At 51.2% G+C, this 14,768-nt stretch overlaps 1 protein-coding gene across 4 annotated transcripts; it reads right to left on the reverse strand.

Moving 5' to 3' along the window:
• Window positions 1-10,179: 10,179 nt before the first annotated feature.
• LOC122624102 (trypsin-1) lies at window positions 10,180-13,295 on the reverse strand. 4 transcript variants are annotated; one of them, XR_006326442.1, is made up of 4 exons: window positions 12,972-13,295; window positions 12,633-12,903; window positions 11,160-12,562; window positions 10,180-10,601 (listed from the first exon to the last, which is right to left on the reverse strand). XR_006326442.1 is itself a non-coding variant. In XM_043803544.1 (3 exons), exons 1-3 carry the CDS (start codon window positions 13,271-13,273, stop codon window positions 12,188-12,190), a joined length of 948 nt encoding a protein of 315 aa, XP_043659479.1. In that variant the 5' UTR covers window positions 13,274-13,295; the 3' UTR covers window positions 10,988-12,187. The 4 variants fall into 4 exon arrangements, 1 of the variants encoding a protein (XP_043659479.1); XR_006326441.1 differs by having other exon boundaries at window positions 10,180-10,619; XR_006326443.1 differs by having other exon boundaries at window positions 10,180-10,619; window positions 12,633-12,916; window positions 12,972-13,109.
• Window positions 13,296-14,768: the final 1,473 nt, after the last annotated feature.

Raw genomic sequence — 14,768 nt, forward strand, 5'->3', positions numbered from 1 at the left:
TTATGTTGACTCTTCTAATCCCTCAGCGATTTTTATAGAGATTATAGAGCTAGCTATATGAACAAATCGGCGGATCGGATTGGACCTTGTTCGGCACTCATTCACCATCACATCTGGCTTTAAGCTTTAAGAACGTGCAACAGCCATGAGTCAAGTACGGTCCGCTGGGGAGCGGGGCGGCCAAGATCCGATTTCAGTAATTCACGCGAATGGCTCATTTCCCCAGCTCGCGGAGCAGCCAGGAGCCAAGGAGCAAAGGAGCTACAGCTGGAGACGGAGCTGGCGACGGAGACGGAGAAGGGGCTGCCCTTGGCGAAGGAGACCAGTTTGCTGGAAGATAAAGGGAGCAGGGCGGCGAGAGACAATAGACAATAGACAGGAACCACAACAAAAATTATAGACTCGGTCTTGACTTGGCTCGACTGTAGCCGGTGCTTTGCGTTTAGCTGGCAGCACAGGACCTCCGTAGTCCTTGCTGCGCCAGCTGCAGCTCCTTTGACTGTTTGTGTTGTGTTTCTGGATTGCACTTTGGCCGTTTAAGGCCGCGGAGTGCCGAGGAGGAGCACCCACATCTTGGCGCACCACACGCACCCTTAAGCGACTCTCACTCCTGGCTTTGAATCCGACATCCGACATCCAACATCCGACCCATCCACTCCCCACTCCCCATCCCCCGTCCGTGTCTGTCCCACAGACTCTGCCTGCAATCGTTTCCTGGCTGGGACGACCAGCCTGGCCCGCCTGTGCATTAAAATGAATTCCATGCGAAGAGTCGAGTGGGCAAGGGAGCGAGGGGCTCCGAGTCGATTTGAATGAATGCACGTCCTCGCTGCTCATCCCGGTGCTCATCGCCCTGATGGCGGAAAATGGGGTTCCCGCTTCGCGTCTTCAAGTGTTTGCCTTCCTCAGGTGTTGAGTTGAGTCGAGTCGAGTCGAGTCAAGTTGGCATTGTCTTTTTGTTTTCGCCATCGTCTGCCGCAGTTGTTTTGCTTGAAACCCCCGCTCCGCTCCACTCCGCTCCACTCCGCTCCACTTTTCTCCACTTGCTCCTGGATGCTCAGCCTCGCCCGCATCCTCAGCCCCGCGTTTGCTCATTTTTTATTGTGTTTTGGCATTACGCCAAATGTGCAAAGCCAACAAAATACCAAAAGATTGCACAATGCACCTGCCCTTGGAGCGGCGCTTTGGTTTACTGCTCCTTTGGCATCCAATCCGGCTAGTCGGCGCATGTCCTTGTGGCGCCTGGCTCCTGGCTCCCGGCTCCCGGCTCCTCGTCCCGCTCCTTCTGCGCTCCCTGACGGCCAGCTCATCGATGATACGGATAGTGATGCTGTTGCTAATGTGCCTGCCGCCTGGAGAGACGGTTACTTTGATGATCCCCCAGCAGCGGCTGCGAGTGCTCCTTCGGGACTACTCCTAGTCTACTCCCGCCTAGGTGGCTAGGTGCCACTCCTCCAGCTTAAGCTGTTCGCGTGCAAAGGTGGAACATTTCGTTGTCGTTTTGACTGTCAAAATCAGACTTGCCTAATTCATTAACTTTGGAGACTGCTTTGTCAACCAGATCAAGGGGCTTTTTGCCCCCGTTTGCACCGCAGGACTTCATGCGTGTCAGCAGCGATGCCATCTGGAGGCAGGTCCGTCACACATTATTATAATTATCGAGCAGGCTGAATGGTTCCCCCATCGCCAAGCTGCTGGGCGGGAATGGGATTTGGATGAGTTCGGATGGGGATGTGGGATGTGGGATGTGGGATGTGTGCCGGACTAAGTGGACACTGAGGTGAACGGCAATCAATGGCATGGAGGGCACAAGGGGACCGACTGACTGACCGACCGACCGACCCACCGACCGGAGCACTTGCAAAGGCATCTGTTCCGTTTCCGTGTGGGTGGGTGGCCGTGCCCCATCTGCATCGGTGGCGTCGGTGGTATCGGTTCCACTGCGGCGGCAAGTGCCCGGGCAACGGTAAGTAGAAATTTGCGTCAATAGGATTGTTAAAGAGGCTTAAGTTAAATGGGAAAACTTCCGAATCAATGAACCGCAAATTGCATGCGAAATGCCAAAACGAAAATGTCGCCGGCCGTCCAACTGAGCAGTGTGTGTGCACGAGTTTGCGTGGGTGTCCTGCCAGGAACTGTGTGTGTGTATGTGTCTGTGTGTGTGTTTGTGTGTGCTGGTGTCGTTGTGGGAGTGCCTGAGTGAAGTGCGGAAGGAGTGAAGTTAACTGAAAATGAAAATGAATCTGAAACTGAAACCGGGCTAAAGTCGCAGCCAAATAAACAAGCGGGCGCCTCGCAAAAATGTATTTACTCGAGACTCGAACTCGGACTCGGAGTCCGAATCCTTGTGTCCATATGCAAGTGGCGTCTAACTTAGAGCGTCTCCGTGTGGCCACAAGGACGTGGCAATAAAATATATCATCGGCCACTTGCGAGCGCTTGTAAGTCCGTTCGTCCGTGTGGGAATCGCATCCTGGAGTTCGAAAACTCGCTTCTGGGGGATGAGGCGCAGCAAAGGATTTCATAACTACGACCATGGTCCTCCACCCATCCACTGAGCCAATGCCAATTTCACTTCGCCCGGCGGATTCAATTTCGCGAGGCATTCTCGCTGGATCGGCTGGGGTAAGATTTCTGGCCGAGAAGCGTCTTCCCATGCGCTGCAGACGCTCCGAGGAGGCAACTGGCCTGGCTGCATAAACTCGTGCTAATCTGGCTGGCGGAGAGACGTGATTCCGTTATTGCCGAGTGGCTGGGAGCTGGAAATGGGAATGGGGAGTAGGGAATGGGAGTGGGAGTGGAAGTGGCACTTGAGCAGGCCGGCGACGTTTGTCTGTGTATTATCCTTGGTAATGCATGCAAAGATGCTGCAAAGTAGCTTAATACTTTATGCTCGCAATGAAAAGCCTTTTTACGATCGCATTATGCTTGTACGTACTTATATTTCACTAGCTGTATCATGCGTCTATTCGATACACATCCAACATCCAACATCCCACATCCACCCCATATTCCCATATTCATATTCACTTCCATATCCATATCCATATCCATATCCGTGCCCAGTCGAGGGTATTCCGGGCATCTGGGGATGTGGGGATGTGGATGGGGATAGAGATATGTTTGTGCGATTGGGGGAGTGCTCGCATTAACTTGTCCCGGGCTTCTCCGGCGCAGTTCGTTTTCGCAACTTGTAGCAGTATCGCACTTTACAGCAGGGTGCATGTTGAATGTTCGGCACGGCACAGCACGGCACGGCACCATGTCGTATGAGTGATATCTGCAGTACGTAAACTATGCAGTAAATAAGTTTATTATCACCCGGCTTGGCTCGAATTTCCGCTGGCTGCTTTAGATTTCATATTGGGCCACCCTCCACTGGTCCTTTTCCTTATCCTTATCCTCTTCCTCTGCTACTGGCACTGGTCCTGGTACTCGTCCTGGTACTGGCACGGCTATGGGCACTGGTACTTGCACTCTTGTTGCAGTTCCAAATCCATTTTATTCCCCAGCTGATCCAGTTCGAATTGCCCTCGGTTCCGCTGGGCATGGGGCATGGGGCATGTGGCATGTGGCATGGGACATGGGGCACAGGCACAGCAGAGGGCCACGTATTTACATGGCCAGTGGAAGTCCACGGCTCGACTGAATATTCTCTGCGATTCTCCGGACGGAGGAGCAATTGGTTTTTGTCCCTTTTGCTTCCCTTTGCATTGTTGTAATTATTTTGCCGGCGCTACCGCTTCTAATTAATACAAATGGTTTGATACACAATAAAGATATTTCAACTTGGCTCGTTACTGGTCGTTGCCGCCCCCTTACGTCCTTCGTCTCCCGCCTGTGTGTCCTCGTTGGAGAAAAAAGTTTTCCCATTTCGGAAAGTTTTTATTTTGTGCTGCTGCTGCTGCGCTCGCTGCCTGATTCTGCTGCTTCTGCTGTTTCTGCTGTTCCTGGTGGCCTCCAGTTGCACTGACTACGACTACGACTGCGACTACGACTACGACGACCACCACTGCCCCCCACCAGTCCACGCAGCTATCTCCTTTGTTTTGAGGCTTTTGCCTTTGCTTTTGCCTTCGCTTTGGTACTCTGTGCTTTCCTCTTCGACGTCGCAACCAACGTCATCACAATCACAATCACCATCACCATCATCATCATCATTTGGCCGTCTCGTCTGCTGCTTGGCTTATGCTTTGTACCCTTTTCGAGGGTATTCCAATTTGCAACACTAAATGGGCTAAATACGCCCGATATACGTTACATTTAAGTAGATTTGCCTATTTGATCAAGGTTCATGCCGATTCTGAGGCTACCTTGTGCTTACTTGCGGCAAAAAGCAGGCAAACGAAAGCGAAGCGATTCAATACGAATTTGTACACACTTTCGAACACCTTCGATCAGCTAGGGTATGCCCTGCTTCGACCTTCTCAAGTCAGCCAAGTGCCTCTTGCTGGGCTTCAGTGTCTGTTTTTAGTTTCTGTTTCTGCGTCTTCATCAACGTGCATTGTTTTTGTGTAATTTTGCAATAAACAGCAAAACAATTTACAAAAAAAAGGGCTGTCGACAAAGCAGAGGATGTAACGTTTTGCCAAGTGGAGCGACACTGAGCCAACCGCAGCACTATACGAAATAGGCAACGCTAAAAACCCAGTTAAAAAGTTGCGCTCGTCCTTCGTCCTTCGTCCTGTGCCCATCCTCTGCCCCTGCTGGGCCTCCTCCTGTTGTCCCGCGCACTTCTAAGTGCGACCAACCAACTGCTCATCCGCCACTTTTGCACGCCCCATGCTCCACCCGGCAATCCAGGGTCCCCATCCTGGCCGCCCTTATCAGCCTGCCGACGGGGGGTGGGGAAATACTTTTGGTGCGTTTGTGGATGGCAAATGTTATGCCTTCATTTAATATGTGAACTGGACTGGACTGGGTTGAGTGCGGAGCTCGGAACTTGGAGCTTGGAGCTTGGAGCTTGCTGGCGGTCCAGTTAATTTGTTATTGTTAGTGATTGCTTCGGCAGAGCATCCCCCTCCCCCTTCCCCTCCCCCTAGTTCCTAATTGAAATGTATTTGGAAAAGTTTGCGTTCAATTTGCATTAAATTCCATTTAAACAAGCCTCGAACTTATGAGCCTGCTCGAGCCGGGTTCCATCTGCCCAGCAATGAAGTAAAGTGTCGAATTAAAATGGCCGGAGCGTAAAAAACGAATGAACTGACGAATTTGAGGAAGGACTAGGGACTAAGCCAGCTTAATGACCACTCATTACCGCTAATTGATTTCAATTAAATCACGCCCGCCCAAAGGCGGCTCCACTAAGAAGTGATTGCGGTTGTTCGAGCCACAACAACTTAAACAACAATTACAAAAATAATCAGGAAACAGATCCGGGAACAACAATGGGGCTACCGCACACCTCCAGCCGTCCTCCGAGCGAAGGAGGAAATGTCTGAAAGCAAAACAAGCTCAAGCTAACACGGTTGAACTGGCCGAAGTGATTGTGTGTGTGTGTGTGTGTGCTCAAACGCCTCAAGTGACCAGCCAGCCAGGACTCGACGGTCGACGGTCGACGGTGTCGAAAAGGATTGCCCCACATAAAGCGCCCATAAATTAGGGCATCTTTAAGCGAATCCACCCCGCCCGCAGCCGACGAGCTGGTTGCCGGCAAACCGGACGCCGTCGCACTGGCCACTAACCAGCCAACGTGGCAACTTTGACTTGCTAACTTGATGAAAGCGCCAGCACAGGAGCGGTGTTCCTGGTTGCTCTGATGCGGACACCATCCGCCATCCGCCATCCGCCATCAGCTGGCTGGGTGACTCAGCTTCTACTCCCGGCCACCGGCTGCGAAGATTTTCGGATAAAGTTAATTACAGCTCATTGGGAATGCGCTCCGCACCGGCCAAACTTGAAAAGCTGCCTCCGCCAAGTTCACGTCCTCGTCCTCGTCCTCCGTTGCCGTTGTCGTCCCCGTCCCCGTCCCCGTCCCCGTCCCCGTCCGCAGATGCTCGATGCTGATGGAGCAATTAACAATGAAACAACACTCTCTAATTGGATGAAACGCTTTGCAAGTTCTCCGCCATCCGTTATGCTCCGCTTAATAGCTGCTGCGAGTTGCCAGTGATTGCCATAATGGCCCGGCCATGTCTGCCTCCGATCTATTGCAGGCTGTGAATATTCAGTGGAGAGGCGTGTGAATAATTTAGAATCAAAGCATGAAAGAGCCTCGTGGCCAGCTTCGCGTTTAGTTTATCAGTTTATCGGCTTATCAAGTACGGGAAAAAATAAGTTAACTAACACCCGCGATTATCCTTAACCCCATGATGCGCACTTAACAAGGGATCCACATCGGTTTCCCCATCCGCTGATGGGTTAAAAATATTTCTGTTGCTCGCTTTTGAGGAGGGCGATTGGCCGCATTGCTTTCAGCAACGAAGCTAAAATAATGTTGTTTAATTAATCAAAGGGCTGCTGAGGTTGCCGCTGCCACGCAGACAAAAACATCCAATTTGCTTGTTAATTGAAAACAATTAAGCTGGCCACGGGCTCCTCCACATGCATTCTGCAGCCAGCGCATCAGGTGCAGCCTCGCCTGCATCGGCGGCTGGCGCGGATTGCGCTGCCCCATGCCACATGCCCCATGCGCCCTCCTCCGAAACTTTTCTATTAGACTGTTGGCGCGGCTCGGTCGCTGCCTTTTGGCTGGAGGTCGCATTTTTCGAGGCTGCTCCCATCGCTTTCAATAGTTTCGCAGGACTACGCCAGCCAACGCCAACCACGCAGTCACCAACAACAAATTAATACAAATAGTCTGCAGTGGTCTGGGCCATAGATTACACTTTCGCAGACAGATACTTGCTCGGCCAGTTGGAGCAGGGTAGTCTTTGGTTTTCCTCGGCTGCGCCAAATAAAAACCTTTCAAAATATTTTAGTTCCAAGCTACGGAAAACTCGAAAATACCCAAGTCTTAGTTTTATTCCCACTTGCCGCCCAAGAAAATTAGACTTTTGATCACAACTTCGGAAGTAAAGCTCCAAATACCACACAATTTTGGGAAAAAAAAAGAATTTTTATAATCAGCAGATTTGGGATCGTTAGTTGGAATTATTAGTTGCACAAGACAGTAATTTTTATGGCGGTGGGACGATTTTCAAGAAACTTACGATACAAAATCCCAGTTCAAGAAACCATATTTGCAAAATCCTGATTTTTTGTACCAAAATAATTGGTTTTTTGATCAAAAAAAATATAAATATTGATCTGAATATAGAATGTCATACCTCGTTGAACTCGTAATAAAATTTCCCACCGGATGGCGTTCAATGTTTAAAATGTTGAATTTTGGCCATTTTTCGCAAAAAATGATGATGGTACCCCTTACAAATAATGCGAAAATTTGGCCAAAAATTTTTTTTACAAAGTCGATCCATAAGTGATATGGTTGGTTAGTATGGGTAATTAGGAGTAAAAAAATGTAATTCTTTTAACTTTCTGACCATTTTTAGCCAAGTTATGCCGAAAATACCAATCGTAAATATGGAAATTTTGCCGAAAATAGTTTTTCTGTTTTTTTGCGAATATTTTTATCAGTTTTTTATTCACAGCATTCAAAATATTGATCTGAATATAGAATATCATACATCGTTGAACTCGTAATAAAATTCCCCGTCGAATGGCGTTCACGGATTAAAATGTTCAATTTCGGTCATTTTTCGCAAAAAATGATGATGTAACCCCTTATAAAAAATGCCAAAAAATTGGAAAATTTTTTTTATCAAAATCAGTAAATTAGTGATAGGGATATTGTGCTGGGATAATTAGTTAACCAAAACAGTATTTATTTGGCTTGTGTGACCATTTTTACCATTTTTCGCCATATATTATGAAGTTCAACTTGTGTAAAATCGAATGATGGGTACAAAGCGGTCGAGTTCGTGGAATACTTGAGTCCCCCACTCCCAGCACGGGTGGCTGTAGCTATCATCGCCCTGCCCCCTGGCCAGTTGTGCCTCCTACTCGACTTGAAGTGGACGAGAGCGGCTAATGCGCTTTAAGAATGCGGACAAAGGAGCTGTGCGGCGACCCCCACTGTACGAGTAGTAAATTATTTATTGGTATATTTGGCTTTTGAATGGAACACTTATGGGGGCATATGGGGTGCGAGGCGAAAGTGAAAAAGTTTTAATAGAATTTCTTGTTTGATATCCTCTTTGCGAACAGCTTTGTCTGCTGCTGCTGTTGTGTCCGAGCCACGACCTTCGCCTCCATTCCCCTCCCATCCCGACTCCCAACGCAGATCCAATCCCTATTCCATTCGCAATCCCTTCCTCGATTGCGTTCCCAATCAACTTGAGTCCCGCCATTCGAAGCGTTAGTTACATTGTATCCTTGGCTTTGTCCAACTTGCCAGCATGTTTGTCTATTTGTTCGCACCTAATGCTTTGTTATTATTGCCCTCCAAGTGTTGTGTCCTGAGTTCTTCCGCCTGCTTCTCTGCCCCAATCCAGCAGCTCCATCGGCTCCATCGCCTGCTGGCCGGATGTGGATGATTTGCTCAATTCAATTACATAATTAGCTCAACTATGCGCCCGATGGCCAATAAAATCAAAAAGTGCGGTTGGGCGTGCGACTGCTGCGATAAACAAATGATGTCGAAAATGCAAAATGCAAAATGCCATATGCAGTTGGTATGAACGCTTCTGACTCGGATTTGGATTTGGATTCGGACTCGGATTCCGATTCTTGTTTGTCAAACATTTGATTTGATTTGAATTGGGCGCTTGAAACACACGCACATACACACGGACACACTCGCACACACACACTCACACTGGAGGGCAGCCAAAATGTGGCGTTATAATAATTTTCATTGCAAAATTTACACATGCATAATTAATTAGTATCAAAAATTTAATACTCACACTTTGTATCTGCTTAAATATTTACACTTCGTGCCAAATTTGTATGCAAATCGCTTTGCTACAGACTGACAATAACGAGCGCCCAACCACCCACCCACCCACACACACACACACACACACCCAGACAGACGCACGCACACAGGCACACCGACACTAGCACCCACACACACACACACTCCCACAGACACAGGCACACACAGACACAGGCACACGCGAAATGTCAGACAATTAAAAAAGCATACTTTACGGGGCACTCGAATAGCATATGTTTCATAATGATTCATGAATAGAAATGATGTTTTCCCAATCCGTTTGCAAGTGTATATTGCCTTTCTCTATTTTGAAAATATTAATTTCAGGCTATCTGAAAATGGCTACCAAACTGGTGGAGATAGTATCTGTAATTCCTAGTTGAATGCCCTCCACTGTGGCCCGTCAGGGTTCGGCAAAGAGAATCGAAAACGGGTTGCCTGCCGCTGGCGTTCCTGTCGGTCCCATACCGCCCATCCCGTCCATCCCGGCCATCCTGGCCATCCAGACCCAGCCCGCCATGCGAACCCAAGGGGCGGGGGTTTTTCACAGGGCGATTGGTCTGCGGATGGGTGGACTGATGGGTATGTGGGGATGGGAATGGGCATGGGTTGGGGTAGAGGGAGCTGCTGGTTGATTGTTGTTTCTGAAAACCCTTTTGGTGTTTGCATTTAACGAACAGGGCCACAACGACACAGTGGCTAAAACAACAATAGAGCCAATATAGCAGCCGTGATGGGATGAATCGGGCAGGGATCGGGATGCTGCGAAGGACTCGTTGGCGAGCTGGAAGGGATGGATGGGATGGTGGCCTGGCAGTGGAGCTAATAAAAGGCTCGTTACAATGAAAACAAATCAAATCGCAGGCCAAGCCATCAGCCGACCGACCAGTGCGAGTCCCAGCGAAAATGAAACACGGCTAACGAATGCCACCGCCAAACAGGAAGTAGTTTGAATTTCCGGTGTCATTGGGTGCCCCCCTCCCCTTCCCCGCCCCCTTCCCCTTTCCACTGGAACATCCCGATATCCCGACAACCCGCCATCCCACATCCACACATCAGAGGCTGCTTTCCGCCTAAATGTTCAAATTGATTACCGTAGTGGGATGAGCTGCTCGTGGCGAAGCCTGTGGGAGGATGGCTGGTAGGTTGGCAGGTTGGGTTAGCCAGGCGCTGCTCAGGGATCAGCACAGCCTCACTTTGCAATGCCATTAAAATGTATTTACAAACGCAAATTGATAGTGATTTCGGTGGGCTCTGCTCAACCGGGGTTTTGGATGGGTCTGGGACGCGTGTCCTGCTCCTCGCTGCTTGGATGGTGGTCCTGTTGGTCCTGGTGGTCCTGGTGGAACGACCCTGCCTGCGGTCGACGTGTTGGCGTTGCAGCTTAGCCGTCGATTTGTCAGCAGGCGCGTATCCCTCTGCGCGGCAACTAAGCCGCTTGTACGGCTCGGATTCGGACTCCGTCCGGCTTTGGTTGTGCACCGCGTTCTGATCAGGCGGAGTTGAACGACCAGACTGGTGGATGTGGTGGAAATGTGAAGATGAAATGAAACGGTTTTGCCAACGCCAAGACGCCCATCCCATTTGAGTTCTTCCTGTTCACTTGTGGGTCACCTCTGGTCACTGGATTCACTCCGGACGGCGCTCCGCAATCAGACAACTACGATGTCAAGTTTAACTGCAATTATTCTCAAATGAACTTCCCTTGCAATGAAATGCAATTTAAGGCATGTGTCTAATATATGCAAACAATTTACGGCCGGGGGCGCAAAAACAGCAGCAGCAGAAGCAGCAGGAGCAGCAGGAGCAGAGCGGACCAGGACATTCCAGGGACAGGACCTAGCCAAATACACAAACACACACGCGGACATGCGGACATGTGGGGCATGGGAAACAACAATGCTGAATCAATATGCAGAAGAACGAGGGCGCTGACGAGCCAACTTGGTAAACAAGAAGCGTGACAAAATGATAAAGTGTCGACTCCGCCACGAGGCCAAGAAAACAACAACTTGTTGGCCAGGATGGGCATGGGAGTGGGCTTGGGAGTGGGCATGGAAGTGGGGATGGGCATGGGGATGGGGATGTTTATGGAGGCCCAGGCTGGGCAGGACGAACAGAGTGAAGCAGAGCCGTGGCAAAGTGAGCAATAAACATACGCGATTAAATTCATTATGAACACTTGAACGGCACACAATACGACTGTGAAATGACAAACCTGATTGCGAATGTCGTCTGAATGTCTGAATGTTTGAATGTCTGAATGTCTGTAAGCATGTCTCTGGTCTGGTCTGGCATAGTCTGGCCTGGTCGCCTGCCTCTGGGCGAGATGGGGTAGTCAGCTGGGGCTCGTCCCTCGGAGTGCCACATCAATTCAGCATTGTTTTGTCGTCTGGCGGCGAGGCAGAGCTTGCTTGGAGCCTGGACGGGTCCTGGGTCCTGGGTGCTGGGTCCTACTCTGAGAACGGGACACGTTCGTGACTTGTGTGGCTGAGGACTCCGTCTCCATCTCCGTCTCCGTCTCCGTCGCTTTGCCAGCGTACGTTCATGTGCCAGTGATTGGGAGTGTGCGTGTGCGATTACTAATTGCATTGCTGATAACAAATCAACATGCTTCCGCACTGATTTCTAACCGAGATTCGTTTGGGGCTCGTTGCTCGTTGCTCTTGCTCGCTGGTCATGGGCCATTGTCCACGGTCACCTGGCATCCAGAAGGCCACACGCCGCTATCAGGAGCAGTCCCAGACCATTGGCAGACAATTGGCTGCCGCTAATTGGCCTAATCAACAGTTGGCGAGTGCCCAAACTAACCAGCGCGAATTGTTGCATATTGTCTTCGCTGCCAGCTGCCAGCTGCCTGCTGCCATGCGTGTGCCCTGTGGCCAGCCACCAGGGGAGCAGGGGAGAGCTGGGGGAGCAGGGTCGTCGGTGGTGATGCGATAATTGCTGTCACAAACACTGGATGCGGATCTGCATCAGCGTAACCATAAACCGTGCGCCCACCCAACGGCAATTGCGTTTGTGTGCACGTGTGCGCGGGTAATGGCGCGGCATGCACCACAATTCGCCATTCGCCATCGTCATCGCCATGGCCTCGTTTGGCAACCGCCTTCGCTGCCTGCCTTCACATCCACAAGCACATCCACATCCACATCCACATCCATGGATGACAGGTCATGCCCGCTGGTTTTAGTCAATTTTGGTTTGTCGTATGCAGGCTCGGAGGTTTGCAGGCTGGCTGGCAGGTCAACTAGTTGCACTAGCCGGTGAGCCGGCACCGACCAGCACCAGGAGCAGCAGCAGCAGCAGCAGCGTCCACGCAGGTCGTGTGCCCAGGGGGCAGGAGTTCTGGGTGATCCAATCCCGGAAGTGGTAGACATCGGTGTAGATCCCAGCCGAATCGGGCTCGCCGCAACCCATGCCAAAGGACACGAGGCCCGTCACCATGTTGTCACAGATGAGCGGTCCGCCCGAGTCGCCCTGGCAGCTGTCCACATCGGAGTTTTCCTTGTCGTGGGCGCAGAGCATGCCCACGTTGGACCAGCCCAGCAGCTTCTCGCAGAAGGTGTCCGGCAGGATCTGCACATCGCCGTTGATGGCCTCATCCGGCAGTGGGCCAAACTGCGTAAGGAAGGATGGGAGCTTAAGGACGCAAAGTACCACCACAAGTTACTCCGCAAACTATGCTGACCTGAATGACCGTGCCCCAGCCGACGATGGAGCACTTGACGCCGGAGACCGGAGCCTTGTTGGTCAGGGATATGGTGGCAACGGCAGCGCCCAGACTGAGATCCTCCTTCATCAGGATCAGGCCGACGTCGTACTTCTGCGACTTGCCCTTGTTGTACTTGGGATGCGGCAGCAGCACCTCGGATTCCATAATCTGCGTTGTATCGCCCTTGACCAGCCTCCTTGGCGTCCCCGCAACGACCATCAGCCGCTTGGGCTTCAGCTTGCGCCGACTGGAGGAGTCCACTGATCAGCACCTTCCAAATATTCCCAAAACCACACCGCACTTGACCCTACTCACTTGCTGTACATGCAATGGGCCGCCGTGAGAATGACCCGCTGGCTGAAGATCACGCCCGAGCAGAAGTGGTTGTCCCCGAAGAACTTCTTCGGCTTGCCCATGCGCAGCGAGACCGCGTACTTGACCAGGTCGTTGGACTCCGGCCGATAGCCACCGGTGACCAGGAACTGAAAGTCCGATGGACTGGGCTCCTTTCCACTGGGCGTCGGTTGCACCTGCAGCTGGCTCGCCTGCGATTCCGAGCCCGACTCGGCGCTTACCGAAATCAGCAGTATACACACAACAAATTTTGACGGACACATTTCGAATCGTTTTCCTATAGAAATCTGACACTAGACTGACTTACGTGTACATATATCGTCGATGAAATGCCTCCAAATGGCGATGGTCTGCTGGGGCTGGGAATTGGAATTGGACGCACTGTCGCCGGAAGATAGCGTTTGGCAGCCATCTGATAGCTGACGAAAAAGTCGCCTCCATAAATAACCGGCTATCACAAGTGTGCGTGTTGTGGAGCAGCAGGAGGCGCTTCTCTATCCCAGCTGCGAACTGCAGTCGCCGGAGGAGTCAAGTCAGCACGGCCGAAAAGAAGCCGCTTTGTATGTGTACATGTGTACTTAAGTTTTTCCGTTTTTCCGAGCTTTTCCCCTGCGCACACTACACTAAGTAGTTGGTTGTTTCATGTCACTTAGGTCGCTGCCTCCCTTGGAGTCCACCCCCCTTCGAAAGTCCTGTGTGTGTGGCGGGCACTCTGCGCTGGGCGGTGGCCGGGGTGAAGGTGTCGACCGGGTCGTTATCATTAATTTGCAGCCTGCTTTTTGCAATAATTTACAAGACGCTCCCCCCAACCGCCCGGCCCAGTTCACCATGGAACCCTTCTGTGCTGGATGGTGGATGGTGGCTGGCTCCAGTAGTCGCACAGCAGGCTGCCTCAAGAACTCCGAGCAGCGAGCAGCGAGCACACTGGTGCCATGCCACAAGTCGCAGCACTTAGGCATACGTTCGAGCCAAGAAACCTTTATTCCCACCATCCCATTTGGGTTTGAGCCCAGTGTGCGCCGACTTCCGGCTGCCTTGGCCAAGTTTTTAAGTTGACTTGTCATTTTGCCCGCTTACTAAAGACAAATTTGTGCGGCAGGACAAAAAATGGCACCTATTTCTCACCCTGCGACCCACTTGCTCGGCCCACTTCCCGCTGGCGAACTCGAGCAGGCTCCTCCACATTTTTACCCCACAATTAAAAGCCCCAACAAAGTGCACTGCGTGTGTGTGTGTGTGTGTGCCTGCGTGTGTGTGTGTTTGTGGTCAAGAAATGCCAAAACACCGAAATTTATTCGATGAGCAGTTGGCGGCAAATCTGAATCGGATTTCGAGACGAGGAAGGCGGAGGAGTAGCAGGAGTAGCAGCTGCACAAGTTCCCCAGGAGTCCAGGTGGGTGGAGGTTGGGGAGCAGGGCGCAGGGAGCAGTTGTCACCGGCCAAACAATTATGGCACCTGACTGCCCTCAGATAGCAGACCGCCAGACAAGCCACACAGACATGCACAGACATGCAGAGACGTGCAGAGACGAGCACGAACATGGGCGGGCATGCAGGAGTGTACAGGAGTGTGCTCTTCGTATTACTTATCGCCACAGACGATGCCGAGCATTGATTATTGTTGCCTTTTGCAGTTTTAACTAAAACGCACTCGGTCGTGGAGCTGTGAAGTTGCGGAGCAACTGCATCCTGCAACTGCTGTGCTATGGTAATCGTAATCCCCTTGGCCATCCACCATTCACACCCCCTGCCCCCCTA

Source organism: Drosophila teissieri, chromosome X (assembly GCF_016746235.2).
Source record: "Drosophila teissieri strain GT53w chromosome X, Prin_Dtei_1.1, whole genome shotgun sequence".
Lineage (NCBI taxonomy): Eukaryota > Metazoa > Arthropoda > Insecta > Diptera > Drosophilidae > Drosophila > Drosophila teissieri.